General features: G+C 36.1%; 1 protein-coding gene across 1 annotated transcript in view; it reads left to right on the top strand.

The window, feature by feature from the left end:
* The first annotated feature begins 4,619 nt into the window (after window positions 1-4,619).
* The window catches only part of LOC137400688 (uncharacterized), a 46,755-nt gene continuing 31,463 nt past the window's right edge, over window positions 4,620-19,911 (top strand). Inside the window, exons 1-5 of the mRNA XM_068087019.1 lie at window positions 4,620-4,668; window positions 13,785-15,882; window positions 16,297-16,456; window positions 16,921-17,011; window positions 19,317-19,425. Coding sequence (XP_067943120.1) covers window positions 13,817-15,882; window positions 16,297-16,456; window positions 16,921-17,011; window positions 19,317-19,425 — 2,426 coding nt within the window. The 5' untranslated portion in view covers window positions 4,620-4,668; window positions 13,785-13,816. The remainder of the gene's footprint in view (window positions 4,669-13,784; window positions 15,883-16,296; window positions 16,457-16,920; window positions 17,012-19,316; window positions 19,426-19,911) is intronic.

Raw genomic sequence — 19,911 nt, forward strand, 5'->3', positions numbered from 1 at the left:
AGAGACTATCATGAGCCATATCCTATTTGAGAAAATATAAAGTAGGTATGGAAAACATGCATTTTGGTTGGAAAAATATTTCTTCAAAACAGAATTTCCAGAAAATAATATATAGCCTAATATAATTAACTAATTAAAATAATAATATAATAATTGCACAAAATGAACGGCAGATAGCATATTATTTGATCTGAAATATTTTTTCTTGGAGACTGTCCAAAAAGCCATCATGGGCTACTAAATGGGAACTACTGATCTGATTAGTGTAAAGTATGTTTAATTCCATAGTTTTGGTTTGTCTGTTCATTGGATGGGGCACAGATAGATACCCTCCTTGACATCGACTTAAAACTGAAGGCTAAACCCCTTACCAAAATCCATTCATTCTGAAAAAATGACTTGATATACTTTACAAACACGCTACAAATATTAAGTCTTTAGGAAGTGTATCTGACAAGCGTAAAGCCTGATATCTACTACAAAGCAAGCGTAAATTGTCTACATCATTTGCTATATGCTCTATTTATAAAGGCGGCATTGCAGGTTCACTAGCCGTCAGAGCTGATGCGTTCATGATGTTAAGTTCTATGAAGTTCACACATAGACTTCGCTCCTACTGTTCATATACAGGCTGACTGCTTCTGTTTGCTGTACAGCGGAACTTCGGTTCTCAAACGCTTCGGTTCTCGACCAATTCGGTTTTTGACCAAAAAACTCGAGACTTATTTGTCTTGGATCTCAAACATAAATTCGGTTCCCGACCAAACCGGAGCAAGCACATTAGAATTAAACGTTCGAAACAGCTCCGGAACAGCATGGAAACATTCGTTAACAAAGGGAGAGGCAAGTTACGCTTCATAAACTATTTACGAAAAAGAAAGAACCATCTGGGATGACTTCCCTCTACCGAAGAGATTTTCTAGAGACAACTTCTCCAGTCGAGTTACCCTAAATTGTTTTGCAGAAAGATTCTCCTTCAAAGATGTGAAGTAAACATGCCATTGCTGTTTATATTTTTTTTCACATCATTTTTGATGTAACTGATCTGCTGTATTTTTCGTTGTTTCATTATCAATTTCTGCTATTTTTGGTATTGTATCTTAACGTAGAATGTTTTCGATGTTTTAAGAGCAAAACATACGGAATGTTTACTTTTTGTTTTCTGTTTTTATCATCACAGATAAAAAATCTTTTATTAAAATTGAACACGATCTTTATCTACTCATTTTTATTTATAGTATGTAGTATACAGTACAGTTTATAGTGTAAAATGTTAAAAAAATCCTTTACCGAAGTTGTTATCTCAGCTTGAAACGGATTAAAGTTTGCATATATTAATTCTAATGGGAATAATTGTTTCGGATCTCGAACAACTCGGTTTTCGAACAATTTTCTGGAGCAAATTATATTTGACAACCGAGGTTCCACTGTATTTAGGAGAGATAATAAATATTAGACTACAGGACAAAAGTTAGCTGCTTCATTTATTATTGTTTATTGTGTAGCTAGGAAGAATGCATGATGGCTGATCATGTCAAAGGTGTAAGATTCAAAATTTATCAATTTCATTCCTTATAAAATGGGTTTCTAGCATTCATTATTTTATACTAGCACCATGGCAGTTCGATGCACTGGGAAAGATCGTCACATGTAATAATTATCTGCAGAATTATTCCAAGTTGTACCAAAGCCACCAGTTGGCACAGCTGGAAGAGTTTTGGTCCGCAAACCTGAAGGTTTGAAGTTCAAATCTGTTTTGATGTAATCTTTTTTCTTTAGCCCCAACACATTCGGATGAACAGACGAACGTGACTCTTATTATATTAAAGACTAGTTCACTTGTCAGTCTCGTGCTCAGTGAGAGATCGTCATGAGTAATCAGCATATGGAGAATTATCCATGAAAGTTGGGGCTCCCGAGTGGTGTAAAGGTAGCATTCTTGCCGCTAAATCTGGTGCCTCTGGTGTGACACCTGTGTGAGGCAATCATTTTTTCCCAACACTCACAGCGCGTCTCTAAACAAATGGACAAACACTGCTCTTACTATATTAAAAGATACTACTTACTATATTAAAGATTATAGTAAAGATTTCATTAAAAGATGGCCTAAAAAGTGGCCTCAAAGGTGGCCTCGCAGGAGTTGCAACAACATTTCTAAATGGTATATACTGTAAAACCTTTAATTGAACGCCACCTTTATTTGAATGCCACCTCTATTTGACTGCCACCATAGGGGAAGGGTTGCTGTAACTCTTCTGAGGCAACCAAAATTTGCAATGAGTGGAGTAGTTATGAATCTGAACCATATTTGGGAAATAAACGACATTTTAGATTTTCTCTCTTGATTTCATTGGTCATGTTCTAAATTGTCTCAATTGACTCAACTGTTGGCAAGAAATAAAGTAAATATTGGATTCGCTACCGAAAGGTTGACCAATCAACTATGACGTTTGGTGAAACTTTTTCAAACAAAGATGACCTTGGATGAATCTGCAGTTTTATGCGTTTAGGCCTCAGATTCACCAGCTCTGTTCAAAACTGTTATCGAAGGTTGTGATTTTGTTGTCATGTGACTTCCCTTTAATTGTTCTTTGTTAAATGGTTCCTCCTGATCTCTTTGAACAGCTAGAAGGCAGCTAATAAAGGGATGTTAAAGCCATATAAGTTCAGAGTGAAAACCTTGTCCTGTGCATTGTGGGTGATTGTAACAAATTTTTCAAATAGCCACTGTCCATAACCAAACATTATATTGATCTTCTAAAAGTTCGCTTTTCCTAAAATACCAAGTTGGGATATTTATAGTTAGTCTTTGACATATCCCAAAAACATTTTTTTTAATTCAATTTACATCAGCTCATTCTGGGTGTTAATAAACTTTGAAGCAATAATTTTAGCAATCACGGGAATGGTGTGTAAAAGTTGGTAGCTGTGTTGGATGACTCAGTTACATGTATCTGAGAATCTTTTAAAGAATTCAGGCTTCTTGTTGCCCATCGTGTTTATCTTTCGTGAGTAATTTTTTGATCTGTTAAATTGTATTTATTTATTATATTGTGATCAAATTTCGGTCGATCTAAGTTTTGGTGTTCTTCACTAGCACAATGTTGGTCCCTGGCTTTATTTTATCTATTTTTTAATGTATTGAAACTTGTATCACAAAGAGAGCAAATTAAAAGTATTTCTTCAAGTTACATGCATTAAGTTAGGATATCCAGCTGCTAGAAAAAAGCATAATAGAGCTTTTTTAAAGTTATATATAGGTACACTTTATACTGTACACTTTATAAGGGTAAAATCTTTTTAGTCCCTATCTTTCCAAAATTGAGAATTTTAGCTGTAAGCTTTGTATGACACCTTTTGTTCACTTCCCACGCAAGTATTCATCTTTCAGTACAACTAAAACAGAGACACCATTGTATTACGTCTGCAACCATCTCTAAGCAGCAAACTATCTTCTAATCATTTAGTGTAAGCCAAGCATGATCCGTAGAATTAAGTACATGCCATAGCTATACATATGTCTATAGCTCTTGAAGATCTACTGTATCAGACCATATTTAATTGCCACTTAATTATATTGCTGTACTTTATTTCAATGACACTTAATCAAGAAAGGTTAACTTCATATTGGCAGTTAGAAAGTCAACAACGAATGTAGTGACACCTATGTGTGTGGCAAGTGATTGCAGGTGCTTTGAATAGTGTTATAGTTTATAACTTGGTTGTGTTGATGGAGGCCATAAATACTGAGAGAAATGATGATACAAATAGCTTACTAGCAGGTATTTCACTAAACTATTAGCTCTCAACATAAATCAGCTGAGCCATATCAGATATAGTCCTAGAGTTCTATAGATAGCCTAATCTATTAGACAGTTCTTATGGCCTCCCAATACTTCCTTGTTCTACAGCACCTGAGCTAAACAAAATATTAAAACCGTTTGGGGGCCAAATGGAAAAAAAGTCGCACTTTTCTAGTAAAAAACTTTCATAGCTGCAGACGAGGTAAGAATTGGCTGAACCAATTTGAAAAACTACAAAGCAGTGATTGTGGCGAGAGAAGATATAAATATTAGCTCATTTAATGTTATGTAAAACTTCGCAAAAGAAAATGTTGCTGATAAAACTTTGTTGTAGTTAACATAAAGGTAAAGAACCATCAAGGTTTTGATGAAGAAGTGAACCATTCTGTTCCATCAGCAAGGAAGTAGTCCTTATATTACACAACTGATAAAAAGGTCTTTCAGACAACTAAACTTTACCGCAAAAACCTCAGGATTTATTTCTTAGAACGTTAATTAGTGTTGCCTTTAAAACGCTTGATCTTATCTGCAATGAGCTCTCCTCGTTTCTTCTATTTATCCTTTTTTGCATTTCTTACAAATCATTTTTATGATTGCATCACATCATCTTTTCTTCAACAGTAATACAAACTGGTACTCGTAAAAGGCCTGGCATTGCTATTCAGAGTGGGCCACTAGACGTGAGTAATAATAGCCCTAGGATTAACCATAGCTCCTTTTGTTACGCCTGCGACAATGAAACGCTTAGGCTAGGCATGGTGTATATGAGTAATTGAATACAGGCACAAGCAGTCAGACACTACAGGCAGCGCGTACGAGATTGTTACAATGGATAGGATATGGATAGAGAGCTAGCTTTTACACCGTGAGTCTTTCTGAACAGTTTCTAATGCTTCTCTCTTATCTACCAAATTCTTATGTTTTCTCGATGACGGTCAAATGATCTAGCACTTTTAGTTAAGATCGATAGAAGAACAGCAACTTCAGAATAGTGTCTGCTAGAGCAGCAGTCTGACAACTTTAATTTAGCTGGAAATACATCTGGTGACGGGAGACATTGGTTTGATTGAAAGTAAGTCTAGGGAACGATTGTAGCTGTTTAAAAATGTTTTTGACTAACATTGCTTCAAAACTTCACATAGGATATAAGTATCTACACTTTGTCTTTTTCTGACTACGATGAAGTACATGTGGATATTGTTTCAATCATGTTTGGGAGCCAAATCACATCTGAAAATGAAACTAGGTGTTGATGGTTCCACTTTCATTACCTAGAAGTGTTGAGCCCTTGAGAGTAAAGTAGGCATATACCTGCTTGATCAACGTTACAAGAAGGTTATTTGAAGAATGTGTGCCCTTTCTCTGCTGCCAAGCCTGCTGTCAAAGCCCATTGCTTATTTTTTTTGGTACTCCATAACATTACCTCACATAGTCTGAATGTACTAACCTATATAACGCTATTGTGCCGTGAAAGGATCAACTCACTAGAGTGGTTAACTTGTAACAATGACAAGGTGTTGTAAATCTCCACTTGTTTAAGTAACTAAACATGTGCTCCTTTGAAAGTGTTTCTAAACATAGTATTAAGAATAATAGAAATAATTGGTCTAATCAATATGGACGATATTACAGCCCTAAAGTACAACATGCATATTTATGTAACTATTCCTCAATAAGATTGCCAGGCTCATAATAAAACATAATCTCTGAATGAACTAAATACATTGAAGGTTAAATTGGAGTAATAGTAACTTTTATAAAAAAAGACTTTACTTAGTAGAAACACACTTATACTTCTAACACTGGATGTGACAAAACATCCCTAATTTATAGTAACATTAAGATCAACTTTGGTAGAATTTAAACTTAGCCAAAACTCTACAGCTTGCTATCTACAGACTTGCTCCGTTAGCTCTGACATTCCAAATAGTTTACAAAAACAATTGTGGTATGACAGCTGACGTCTAGCTATTGGCAGCAAATATCTGCCTTGCAAAAGTCAAGTTCCCAATGTAAAACATCAAGTTTCTACTCGGAACTGCTATTTCTGTGTTTTTACGTCATTCAACGTCTAGTAGACTTCATTAACTCGACAGATTTGGGATTTTCTCCAGGTTGTGTGATAGCACCAGCCGCTACCGGTAGAGAGGTGTTACTCTCATCGCGCGGCTGTTATACAACAAGACTGTTGAACTTCTATTTACGTTTGTTGAAAGGAAACTGATCAGCCTAGCAAAGCCACTTCGGTTCTCATTTATCTCGCCTGTCACTATCAGTTAGCTCTCAGCTGGTTATGAAGGAATTCCCTTCTTACGGCTAATTGTTGATAACTCGCAGTATAATATCGTTGACTTTCACGTTATTGCTTTTCACTTTATTGCAATTATGGCATTTGACACCATCCTATCAACTCTGACATTCTATAATCACCCATTATTCCATAGTATTACTATTATTCGCCAGTCTTGCAGTCTGTCAACTACGCCCAAGATAATGAGACTACTCACAGGAATGTATTATTTCAGCTCGTTTATGTCTCCTCCTCACTCCGTGATTATCTTTTTGCACATGTTCACGTTTGTCAGCTTAACGCCGTCTAAAAATTGATCATCTTGTAAGACTGAGTAATATCTCTATGATTAGAGAGTAATATTTCTATGATTAGAGAGTGATATATCTATGATTAGAGGAATGCAAGTTGCAAATCTCTCACCATCTTGTATTCATGTAGGGTATAACCAACTGTATTTGCTCTAATAACACCAACTACATCCAACTACATCCAACTACAATAAACACCGACATACTACATCCACCATCGTTTATTTCGGTTTACTACAGTTTACAGTTTACGAACTTTCCGTTACTACAACCTTCAATTCACTATTCCCACTCCTCCACAATACTATCAGATTACCAAATTTTATAAAAACAAGGTTGTTCAACTCACTCAACAATTCCTGATTCTCGTCTTTTTAGTTTTTTCTTTTTTTCTTGTGGCATGTAATAAAAACATCATATTGTTGATAATTAGCAATAGCAATAATAAGTTATACATACATACCTACATACATGATACGCTAAATGGCTCTTTCAGTAGCTAATACTGTAACACCTTAACACTTCTCAACTATTACGCTTACCTATAGGTCAATGAATATTTACATCGATCAGTGAGCGGCCTTGGGGAGAAGGTCATAAAATATTTCGAGTGCTGTACTCAGAATTCATCGTAAAACATATGTGCCGATTTTTAAGTATTGAAGATAATTCACTCAGAGAAAGTTTTATTTCCTTATTGTCTCCCGGCTTCTCTCTCATGATCATAAATCCAATTAGTATGAGCCACATCTCTGACTCATATAGCTTATTTATCTCTATTAGCAGTTGAGTGCTGACTGTCTTATCTGCGTTTACAAAGTCTCTCATACTGAGCTGGCGTCGACATCTTCCTCTGTCTGCTCGTAAATCTGTCCAGCTGACCGCTGCATTGCAGGAAACCCCTTTGTTTATGTTAGTGCTGTGCAAATATTTAAAAAACCAAGTTAAATTCATGTCACACCGCTGTGTTTAGCCACTGTGTTTAGCCACTGTGTTTAGCCACTGTGTTTAGCCACTGTGTTTAGCCACTGTGTTTAGCCACTGTGTTTAGCCACTGTGTTTAGCCACTGTGTTTAGCCACTGTGTTTAGCCACTGTGTTTAGCCACTGTGTTTAGCCACTGTGTTTAGCCACTGTGTTTAGCCACTGTGTTTAGCCACTGTGTTTAGCCACTGTGTTTAGCCACTGTGTTTAGCCACTGTGTTTAGCCAGTCATAGAATCATAGAAGTATCAATCACGTGAAGTGATTGAAGTACCGCCTTTGTTGGAGTGTGAGATTCGACTCTGATGAAGCTTTTCTAGAGGATTTTTAGAGGATGCTATAGTTTGCTAAAAGCAGGTACTTTACCGCAGTTTGTCAGGGTTGTCTTCTCAGCGGTTATTCATTCGCTGTGTGCACCGTAGACTGATGAAATCACCGTATCATCTCAGAAACGTCAGGAAACATTACATATGTTAAACTTTATCAATATACCGCTGTGCATACACACCACTTCGGCCATGGTGATTGACCGTCACAGATTGCTTAATCCATATTTTCCTTCATGATAGTTGCTGCTGGACTAGTATGTCGCCATTCTATAGGCTGCATTGTATAATAAGACTGCTATGTCATGGACTATTCGCTGATGGGGAACTCAGATGGGTTCGTAATAGTGTGAACATCATCACCACAGACTATCACTGATGTAGAGTGAGTTTAACACCAACATCCTGTGATATAGTGTGTACCATCTTTAATAACAGGCAGAATCTAGGGTATAGACACTATGCTTAGCTTTGCGATCATTGTTATCAAAATGCCTAAGAGATTATATCACACATTCCTCGGTTAGGCACAGAGAGATAACTCTATCACTCTCCAAAAAGATCTTAAACTCCTGTAGAACATAACATATTTTTAGCTATAGTAAACGCAGGGTACTTTGTAAATTCAGGAATGTTTCCAAATGTAACTTTTACTACAAAAAACTTTTGCACATAATTAAACTGATGGATAACTCGGTTTAAAAATTGCAATACTTCAAAAATAGTGTCAGGCTCACATAATCGGTGGTATGCGACACTACTCTGAAGCATGTGGTGGTACGAATTTGTGCACTAAGGCTTCTTTTACTTTTAACTGTCTTTTCAATAATGGAGCACGTATACCATTAGTTTGACAGCAGGCAGTATTACTCCAGTATTTTAGAACAGTGATGCAATTTATTTGCTATAATATTTACTTCATACAAGGTTCTATTATCTACATTCCTTTAAGAAAGTTATTGTTATTCTTATCAATGATCAAGATATCATGTAAAACACTCTAGATCAGGTTTGGTAAAGGCTGACCCAACTAGAATGCATCATCATAATGGAAAGACAATCACGCATGTTTGCCAGTTGGTCTGTTAGCCATCGGCATGTGATTTAACCAGCGGTGTGTGATGTTATGCAACCACAGCAAGTCTCTGGTCAAATATGAGGGTCATATTGAATGTTCTGTATGGTTAATATGCAACAATTTGTCTTGTTGTTGTCTTATTTCATTACACAACAAGCTCTCTGGTAGTAGCAACAAATGCTATCAAAAAACGTAACAAACTATCATATCTCATAGATTTTGTAACTTTTAACAATGCCACATATTACATCAATGCATAATTGGAAAAAGCTTTGTGATATATTTGACATGTTGCTATAAAAATCATTTCTGGTAACCTTCGTTTAAAAGACTAAAAGTTCACTTTTATTTGGATGTATAGTGGCTCGATAATTAACTTCAACAGTAAATTGTTACAATTCCTGAATAACCAACAGTTTTTTGTTATCTTTGCAACACTTTCTCTTTGAGTAAGAAATATTGATAAAAGATCACAAAGTAATGATGAAGACTCCATTAAATCAATATTTGATTTAAAAATTGCAGCGACAGCTCAAGTTTCCTCTTAAAATATTGTCGTATGACAATATGTACTTTTAGGTCACAGAAAGCAATCAAACGAAAAGATAGTTGGTTACAATGATGTTGGCATTAAAGTTACTCCTATTGTATAATTTTTAAGGATTACAGTAATACTTCATTTATCAAAAAGTCATGTTTAAATATAACTTTCAACAGGTACTTTGAAATAGCAGGTGTGTTGTTTCTATCACTATACAGTACAGCGCTAGCAAGAGGCTGAAGTCATCTTCTCTGAAATGTTTCACTAGACTCACAGCTATATTCACCACAGGAGTATTTAGCTAAATTTTATAAAAATTAGTTGATTGTCCTTCCAAAGTTAAGATAGATTCACAGGCTAATTAACGACTGAGCATGTTTTACATCATTGTTAATCTACTCCAATTGTTCATTTTTCATTCGCTATTAGATTTACACGTTAACAATTTTTTTAGAGGTTGTTTATTGTAAGTCTTACTAGAGAACAGCTTTTATAGTCTTTTTTTAAATTAAAAACTTACATTAAAGTACTTTTTCTGTTACGGTCAAGCAGGATTCAGTGCACAAAGTGCTTTAAAAAATCCTTGAAGCAGAGAAACTACAAAAGGTTAACCATACTAAAGCCAAGGTTCGCTGCACTAATATGCCAAAACTGTACAAAACGTGTCTCCTCAGAAACACGCTCCTCTAATTTTAAGACACTAAAAGTAAACATCTTATCAGACCTGTACAATCAAAATCGGTCAGACAGGGTTAACATCATTGTAGTATGTTTCTACAAATCCCCACGCATTTTGAAATTAAGCATGAAGAAAAGTCGGTCAGTTCATCAATTCAGTGATTGTGAAAACTAGCTGTCTTATTTGAACTTGTTCATGTAAATATGGTGAAGGATTTCATTATAGGTAGTTAATCGACATCGTATCTATCCGTGCTAAAGATGAAATCAGAGCTAGTCTTCTTTCCAGTATTGTCACTATCGACTTTTGAGAATCTATTAGCCCCGAATTGGTTGTGACTAGACCAGGCTGCGAGACAGCGTATTGATTAGCGTATGCTCCCATTCATGGTCTTTTGTTCAACTTTCAGCCCTGATTCGATTTGGCTAATTTTTTTCTCAGGCGCTTTGTGATAATTTAGTGGTATGAATTCAACCGCTGCAATTTCTCTACAGCTGAAGAAACAAGATTTAAATAAAACTTGCTCTGAAGTCTTGCACTAATCGAAGTTCTGTTATTTCTGTATCGATTAACCGTGTTGATTTTTGATTTTCTGTCCTCTGAAGTGATTGATTGTCTAGTTGGGCAACCGTGAGACAAACTAGACAATGGTGTCAAATGTAACTGCACTGGATAAGATGTCTAACTCCCAAATTTATGTAAATATAGTACACTTAAGGAATTCTAGTAATTTTGTATAAAATGACAAATCGGCTGGCCCACACTGTGCTCGCTATGCATGACTGATCTTTTAATTGGTACTAAAGCCTTCAGTTGACGATGTCTGACAATGTCTCAGCAAACTCTAACTTCTGCACAGTTATATCAGTAGTAAGTACTTGCTACTTGTCCTTTTTAAAAATTGACTATGATGTAGCTCTTACTCTCTGCAAAAGGTTTTATTCTATTATGCATGTACTTGCCAGTCTCGATAAAATAGTTGCTGCTTTGTATGCAGAGGTCTAGAGCATATTTCAAAGGAATGTAATTGCCAATATAACTACATTCATCAAAGACAGCCAGCTTTTGCAGTGTATGTAAATACATACAAATGAGCTCTTACAAGTGAACAAGTTCAGCTATATACATTTTATGTTTTGGGTAATGTTGCCCATGGTATTTTATAGTTGGATTAATTGATTGCCTCGCTGAATCCATTGTTTTTGATAAAGGATTAGCTCCTGACACCTCTATTGGCAGCTTTGGGATGACTCATTCATTTGTGTAGTTCTTTGTTGTCATAAGTGTCAGTAGCTATTGTACGGTACAAGTTACAAATAGTCAGTCTTGTCTTTGACCAGCAAGGCTTATTAATAAGAATAATCTCAACAGGATATCGCATCTAGGATATCAGTAATTAAAGTTTTGAAAAGACTTTAGAAAGTTTTTGTCAACAGCTCATACAGATCTTTTAAAATTTGTTGTTGTAGATATTGCTCCTATATACCAGTTGATTACTGCTTTTCTTGTGCTAGCTAGACACTATAAGTATGATGAAGTGTTAAAGAGCTGAAGACATCAATGTCAGGATACAGCCAAATTACTATCTCTTTTAAAAACTTCAAGCTTTGTATAAAAAACGCAATAACTGTTTTCATAGCGTTATTTTAAAACTAAATGTGGGAAAATAATTCTGTAATTGCTTTATAATTGTATTCTGCTGCCTTTTTCAATTCATTGTAGTATTTCTTTATTTATAAATTCACAGCCTACCAATTTTGTTATTTTCTATTTACTAACAGTTGATATTTAGTTTTACCCATGAAAAAGGACTTATAATCACAAGTTTTAAATTGAGCAAAGTTTCATAACGATTAACTTATATGACTGTCATCAATCTACATTGAAATGCGCAACTCATGGTACACAGGCTAGCGCTTTAAAATATTGAGGTAACTATTTTAGCCTATCATACTTTATAATCATTTAGTAATGTCCAGTTAAACTCTTTTTGGCTGTACATCGCCCAATCAGGGTATTTTGCTGATACCTAAGTATTACTATCCTGTTACATTTTTAGATTGAAAACTTATCATCATGACATAATAAATGAAAAAACTGTGATTAGGATTAACGAAATCTATATTAATAGATCTCATTGTGTACGCCCGCGTTAGTAATCGTAAACAGTATGTGTTCCACATTTTTTGGTCAATTTCTTTCAAACTTCCTTGGCATATGCTCAGGGCCTTTCGCCGCATTTCTAAAAATGTTTTGTGTCAAAACTCAGTCTGGTTCCTGAAGACCAGCTTCTCAAACACCCACCTACAGACTATCTGATTAAGAATGACATAATATTCTGGCATCGCCGAGGGTACTCCTGTTAGGCGATAAAATATGAATGATACCCAAGCACTCTGCGCAGCCAATATCGACGCCATGAAAGCGTGTGCCAACAAACTCATTGTTCGGTATGATCATGACACTTAACTATAACACACAGACTTTTTAATGGATAATTAAAGATGAAGGCAATATACCAGATACCTTCAGCATCAAAAAAATAGCGGAGACCATTTACTAGCCAATGCTTCATTAAAATTCTTTTTCGGATGTGCTAATATATTCATGGCCACTCTGCTTAGATTCATGTCTTAATTATTTTAATATTCTCAATAAAATTATAATCTTTAAGGATTATATCATTGAATGCAGGAAGGAAAGGAAGTAGTTTAATTTATGGAACTTGTGATGTTGAATATGATATTAGAAAACAGAGCTTACACTCCGTGGGTCAGAGAGTTCATAAACATTCTTTGAAAATTTAAGTGGATTAGATTTTGCAACATATAAGTAATATTATTGTTTACGACTATTATAGGAAGCTAGAAGTTTCACAACTTCATATCTCCTTATCAAGTATCATGTAACAAGTGGGAGTAAAAGAGTTAATATTATCACATAGTTTGCAATAGCGCATGGCGATGGATGAAACGATCAGACAGCCCGATGATGCCAATCTATCGTAAGAATGCTTTCCTACGCCGGGTCTCTATTCTTCCAACTCACATTTGAAGTCGTATCGTTTGATTCCATTAATTTCCGATTGATAATTGTTCATAGTTTTCTTATGAGTGTCAAATTTCCAATTGATTCTCAGCCATTGCGGTTTCGTACTTTCAAGTATGCGCTTGAGCTCTATTCAGTGTTTGCTGATTCTTTATTTTACAACATATCACCAGTGTGCGAGTATGGATTATAAGCGTGTGATTAATTATTGAATTAATTAATTGCAAAAATATTTATATCCACTCACTGGTCGTTGATCGAAACCATCCCAGCTCGTAAGGCTGGGTGTTGAGTGCATTTCAAATAGTATAGTATGTCGACTTTGGAGGTTTTGCTAACAACACAAAACGCCTATTGTTATGTTATGTAATACTGTTGATTTCAAAAATACCAATAATGGATGTGACTCAATAGAAATGAACGGCTCTTTTGTATCCCACCAGCTGATAACGATATTGCGTAGAGGGCTGAGATGCACCTGCTCAGGGTGTAAAACGACGCATATATTTAGCACCAAAACAGTCATTTGTTTCTTGCGCCTGATTAGTAATCATTGAATCTGGTCACCCATGCATTAGCGACAGCTAATGGTATTGCAGAGCACCCAAATTGGCAAACATCTTTGTTAAACCATGTATATATTTCCATTTAAGCCGCTAATCTCTTTTGTTGTGTTCATGCTTAGTTCATCGGTGTACCTAAGAAGGTATTATGGTTTTGTTTTAGGTGACCGCCCAAAGAGAACGCTATTCTTAATGATGGCGAAACTAGAATCACGACTTCCTTTTCTTCACTCGAACAAACCAAAGGTATATCGCGAACATGTTTACATAATTGCGAGGGAAGACCAGAAGCTGTCAGATTTTTCTCCAAATATCGAACAAGTGGAAAAAAATCTGATGAAAGTTCCTCTTGAAACTGGTAAAAGTCCTTCGAATAAGCAAGGAAACTCTCAGTTAAAAGTGCCAACAGCGATTGCAAAAAAGGCAGCACCTTCGATGAGTGATTGTCACGAGCAGAAGTCCATAGCTACATCAAAGACTAGTTATGTTAAAAAAACAAGTCAGATCAAACCTCCTACTAGCTTGTCAACTGCTAAAAGTAAAGCAACTCATATTGCGGACTCAGCTTCTCCTAGCGCACAATTGATCTCTCAACATGACCCAATTTCAAAGACTTCTCCGAACAACAACAGCCCTTCAAGATTTGGTCTGAAATACTCAAAAACGCAAGTCGGCAAATCAGGATCTCAAATCAATGTTGTAGTCGACGGTCAAACTAAGTCACCTCCTTTGCAATGTCAAAATCCATCTGTGACTATTTCTAAAAACGCAAACAGAATAGCGCCTTCCCCGCTTCCTAAACCATCAATTGCCTCATCAAAGACAAAGATCTCTAGTCCTACCAAAGTTTCTACAAACCAAAGTTGTAGCAGATCATCGTCAAGTCAGCAACACAGAGATTACTCTCAAAGTGAATCCTCAGTTGGCACCAAAGTTGGATCACGACTGGTTAAACCGACTGGCTTCAAGCCTAAACCTCAAGTAGCCTCATCTACCTCGTCTAATTGCATTGCAAGGAAGCCTGTCTTTTCTATTTACAACTCACATAGTCAAGCTACTAACGGTCACGTTAGTCCAGATTGTCAAAATTCTACAATAACACACCTCTCTGCTAATCCAAAAACACCCATTTCATCCAACATTGAGAAGACAATTCCTATGAACAGTACACAAGTGGATGCTCCTATAGACAAAACAGTATTAGAGACTCACTCAATAAACACGCTTGCTTACAAGGAAACTAATCAGTCTCAGAAATCCAGTTCTCATGTTTCTGGAATGGTAACACCGACCAAGGTGCCTAGTAGCCTCAGAAAACCTAATAATGTAATTTATGAGAAGGCCACTGGTCAAAGTTTAAGACAAAGCAAGCTGCAAACATCATCAAACATTCTAGAGCATGTAGTCTTTAACCAGCCAATCAGAATAGTGACAGGATTGTTTGCAACTAGTCACGGGTGTTCAGATGTAATGCTGCAGCGCTGTCTTCACCAGACCACTCTCTGTCATGCGGCAGCTGTTACCGATACGCTGACCCTTTATACAGCCAAGGTTATACCATCATCATCCATAGTATTGCCAGTATCTATAATCGTATCTTCAGAGGCTTTAAATACTTGCGCAGGACATTGCATTCATTCTTACTGTGGACCGTCTCAAGTAAAAGACAGTGTTGATGACAATGATGAAGTGTTTGAATCGGAAAATCTGACAGCCGATGCGAAAGTATCTCAATGTTATTCTTACTTGCAACAAGCAGTTCCGAGCTCGTACCGTAAACAATTAGTAAATTCTTTCACCGTTAAGGAACAGTTATCTCCCACTGCAGAGTGCTGTGCTAAGCATATAGCTACCTCAATTCCGTCACCATGGCTCAGTGCTGATTTTATTAAAGATGATAACTCTAGTGAGCCTCACCCCAAACTTCTAATTCCGGAACCGCCCAAAGAAAATTTAGAAACCAGTCGATCAAAATTACATTCGATATTAGAAGGTATTGAGCCAGCAACTGAAAACAGCGATGCAGGTTCACTACCCTTAACACCAACTTTGTCTATAAAAAACTATGAAGTGAAAACAGAATCTCCAAGTTTGCTAGTAAATCTTTTTAGCAAGATTGGAGGGCGTCGAATTCTTGCCAGACCTCAGGAGTCACCCCCTAGAGTGAGGAAGTCACTGTCAAAGGTTGAAATGGGGTTAAGTGCATTGAATCGTCGCAAACTCTCGCCTAAGACTCGAAGAAAAGAAGGACGGCTTATAAAGTATGTGGTTGCAATTTTTTAACAGATTCAGAAGCTTTAATATATGTTTTGGAAAAAAATTGGTTTTGCAAATGTATGCTATGTATTTGCAACTTTTGAAAAAAAATTAAGTGGTGATAGCTAAAAAAAGACAAAACAAACAAATTCTAACAAATACCATTGGCGTGTTAAGGATAATGGTCGAGTCAATTGTTGTTGTACCTGTTTCACCTTATTACCTCTTTTTATGCTGGCTTGTAACATTTACTGCCTAGTTCATCAGTTCAAGAAAACACAAACTATTGATTATTAGCATTATTTCAATTTATATTACAAGCTTGTGTTAATCGCATTAAGGTTACTCTCAGAGTTGTCTTCCTTAAAAAAGGCATTAGGAAATAACTCCTATAAACAGGAGATAATCCCTTTTTATAGACACATTTCTCAAGTTGAACAGCAATCATCACCAAAGCACAAACCACTGTTGCGAGATGATAGCCCTATCCGATCTAAAGAGCCATACTATGGCGGAGCGCATCATCATATGCCTCGCCCGACCTCTGAGGGCACTCAAGCTATTGGACCATCTCTCACGGTACGCATTGGCAGTGTTACTTCTCTTCTTTAAAAATGGTATTACTTGGCTAGTTAGAAGTATTCGACTCACTCTCTGTTATGACTAATACATTCTATTGACTACTAGACTCAACTGACTTTTAGTTGAAAATGATGAGAGGGCTAATAAAATGTTGCTTACAAAGCGATAATGAGTTTATTAACTACTAAACCATGAACGGTTTTTGGACTTTTTTGGAATCTTTTCCAGACATATTTTACTCCAAATAAATGTTTCCTAGATCTTTGATCATTCAAATAGAAAAGGATAACTCAAAGTAATTATTTTAGTGCAGTCATATTGTTTTGCTTTGTACAGTTAACTTGATTACGAGCTCTGCAATTCTCTATTCCTGTATTATACACTTGACAGAACTTTTTTATTTGCTATTTCATGGTCATTACTAGTGCTTTGTTTAAACATTTCTAATTTTGTGTTGACAGGTGATTGACAAAAGGGAAGAAAAAGTCTTGCATGACCAAAATTGTATTTCTAAAAGCAATTCCTTCAAGAGATGTGACACACCGGTCAAAGGTCAGAACCAAATTTACGTATGATCACCTCAAAATGTGAATTTTTTAATAAGCAGTGTGAGCAAAGTTTTTACCCAACTCAAAAAGTGTTTTGTATGGAACTTGGAGTTTTTCAAAGCATTGAAATATTTGAAGTGAAATGCTAGTAAAAATATAAAAATAAAATGTAACAAAATATCAAAATAATAAAGAAAATATAAGGTAAGTTAGCTTAAACACCGATTAGTCTAAGTCAAGGTAAGTCTATCACAAACTCTGCCTCTGAACCTACACATTACCAAGTCTACATTTCTATTCACATTTTTCTAAAGTAACAAAATCAATCTAAACATTTTTTCTTGACTGTTATTTTATTAATTTAGTTTTAGTCCATTACGTAAAATTATGTAAAAAAGAACTGGCTAGTGTACAGTTTTAAAACTATGTATGATTGCTCACTGTATTTATTAAGATGTTATTTTTACTTTTTTCAACTGTGGAACGATTTAGATGAATCACAATGTATTCATAAAGAAATATTAGCTTTAGCATACAACTATTTCAACATACAGAATCTATTTCTCAGAATGTATTCACTTTGTATGTAGAGGTTTGTATGAGCTTACGAACAGCAATACAAAGGGTTTCTGTAAAGCTTTTTAAAAAGGCTGTTATACAATTCAATCAACTTCAAAATTATTCAACTTTTACTCAAATCCACATGATTCATATAATAAATAATACATAGCAAGTGCGTCATATGACTCGAAATGATTTTTTCCTTATTAGCAAAGTGTCACTTTACTCTGTCACTTCTGATTTGATTTTTAAACATGATCGTGCACTTTGGTTGGTTCACTTTTTTCCCCCTTTGATAGTTGAATAATGTAAAGCTTGTGCAGAATTTGCTTAGAAATATATGACACCTCACCATAGAGGAAGTTTTGAACAAGATCAAACACTAGATGAACATAGATAGAAAGTTTGTCTCTTTTCATGATAATATCTGCCGCTGGTCATGTTTCCCATCGCAGTGGTAGGCATAAAGTTTTGCCTAAAATTCTTTACATCATAAAGAGATATATTTATTTGAGCTCATTTAGTAACTCTGACGCATTTCAGACTAGCCTAAATATATGCCATAATATCTAGTTATTTTAAGATCTTAAGCTATATTACAGTCGTGAAACATATTGTGCCATCAAAGAATGCCATGAACGAGCTATTTCATGGCTTTGATCCAATTTGTAGATTTGACCTATTTGTAGATTGGAGTTATGCCAGGGACTCAAGCTATGTCATAGCCTTAAGCTATGTCATTGCCTTGAGCTATATTATGACCTTGAGCTCCGTAACGAACTAGACAATGTCATTGATTCAAGCTATGTCGTGGCTCAATCTATGTGAAGATCATCATCTAAATAATAAACTCAAGTCACTAGTAATCGTAAGCTAGTCCACTATTTTAGGTTATGTCACAGTTGTAGGTGAGCCCATGATCTTAGGCTAATTAGCCTATTTTCTTAACCTATGTGATAATCAAGATTCATGGACAACTAACTTTCGCCTTTCCTATGGCTTAGAGTTTAGACTCTTACAAATTTGCTGAAACCGTAATTATGTTCAGCTCTACTAATGAAAACATTTCAATGTGAGTTTTTACTGATTGCAGCTGCAAAAAATGTAACATATAAATATGACCTAAAACCGCTTTTCTCATATTTTATTTACCTGTTCATTGTATTTATTTAAGTTTGGTAAAATATTTTAGCAAAACTCAGACCCCTAACATTAAATTATCTAACCACCTTAGATATTAATAATCTAAATCATGTTCAAATGTGTTTGTATGGTCACCTGATGGTCGCCTGATGGTCGCCTGAAGGTCGCCTGATGGTCGCCTGATGGTCGCCTGATGGTCGCCTGAAGGTCGCCTGATGGTCGCCTGATGGTCGCCTGAAGGTCGCCTGACGGTCGCCTGACGATCGCCTGACGATCGCCTGACGATCGCCTGACGATCGCCTGACGATCGCCTGACGATCGCCTGACGGTCGCCTGACGGTCGCCTGACGGTCGCCTGACGGTCGCCTGACGGTCGCCTGACGGTCGCCTGACGGTCGCCTGACGGTCGCCTGACGGTCAATGGATAGTCTGTTGAGGTAGTAGGCAGCCATTTCCCAACATGTGTTAATTATTTGTACTGTTATGTCATAAAAAACTATCAACAAAATTTGTTGCCCATTCTAAAATAGATAAATACTTCAACTGGACAAAGTAGCAATTCATTGTAGGAAAAAAGGGTATGACAATGAATTTTTTAATTGTAGAATTGAATACTCTCTGTAGAGAAGATCGTATGAGATTCTACAAAAGTATCAGTGAACCAAAGACTACAGCGACTCTACCACAGCGCACACGCTACAGACGGAGTAGCAGGTATGAATTTACAAACTGATTAGTTGCATTTAGAAGTTGTTGCCCCTTGTCTAAACTTGATTTTGCCCTGTCTTAACTCCACATCTCTGTTACAAGTATTTTACAATTGTATGTACTACTACCTTGGGAGTCTAGTGTGCCACGAGTGACTGCCAAGTGTAATAACTAATTGCATAAGTATTCCAAAACATAGTAAGGCTTATAATTGGCTCAGGTGGTAGTGTCAGGTTATGAAGCTTTTATTTGTTAGATCGAATCTTGTCGAAGCCAATCTTTTTTCCTAGTCATTAGGCATGGCTTTGGACTGACAAAAAGACAGTCACAGCTTTTATAATAGTAAAAAGGGTTTGCATCAGCTTGTAGCCTTAGGATCTATCAAAATATAGTTCAGTCTCTGGATAGCATTACTTATAGTATGTTTATGACATGTGAGTCATTATGTCGTAACCTGGAGGCATATTTACTAGTGACTCACTACAGTGTCAA

Source organism: Watersipora subatra, chromosome 7 (assembly GCF_963576615.1).
Source record: "Watersipora subatra chromosome 7, tzWatSuba1.1, whole genome shotgun sequence".
Classification (NCBI taxonomy): Eukaryota; Metazoa; Bryozoa; class Gymnolaemata; order Cheilostomatida; family Watersiporidae; genus Watersipora; species Watersipora subatra.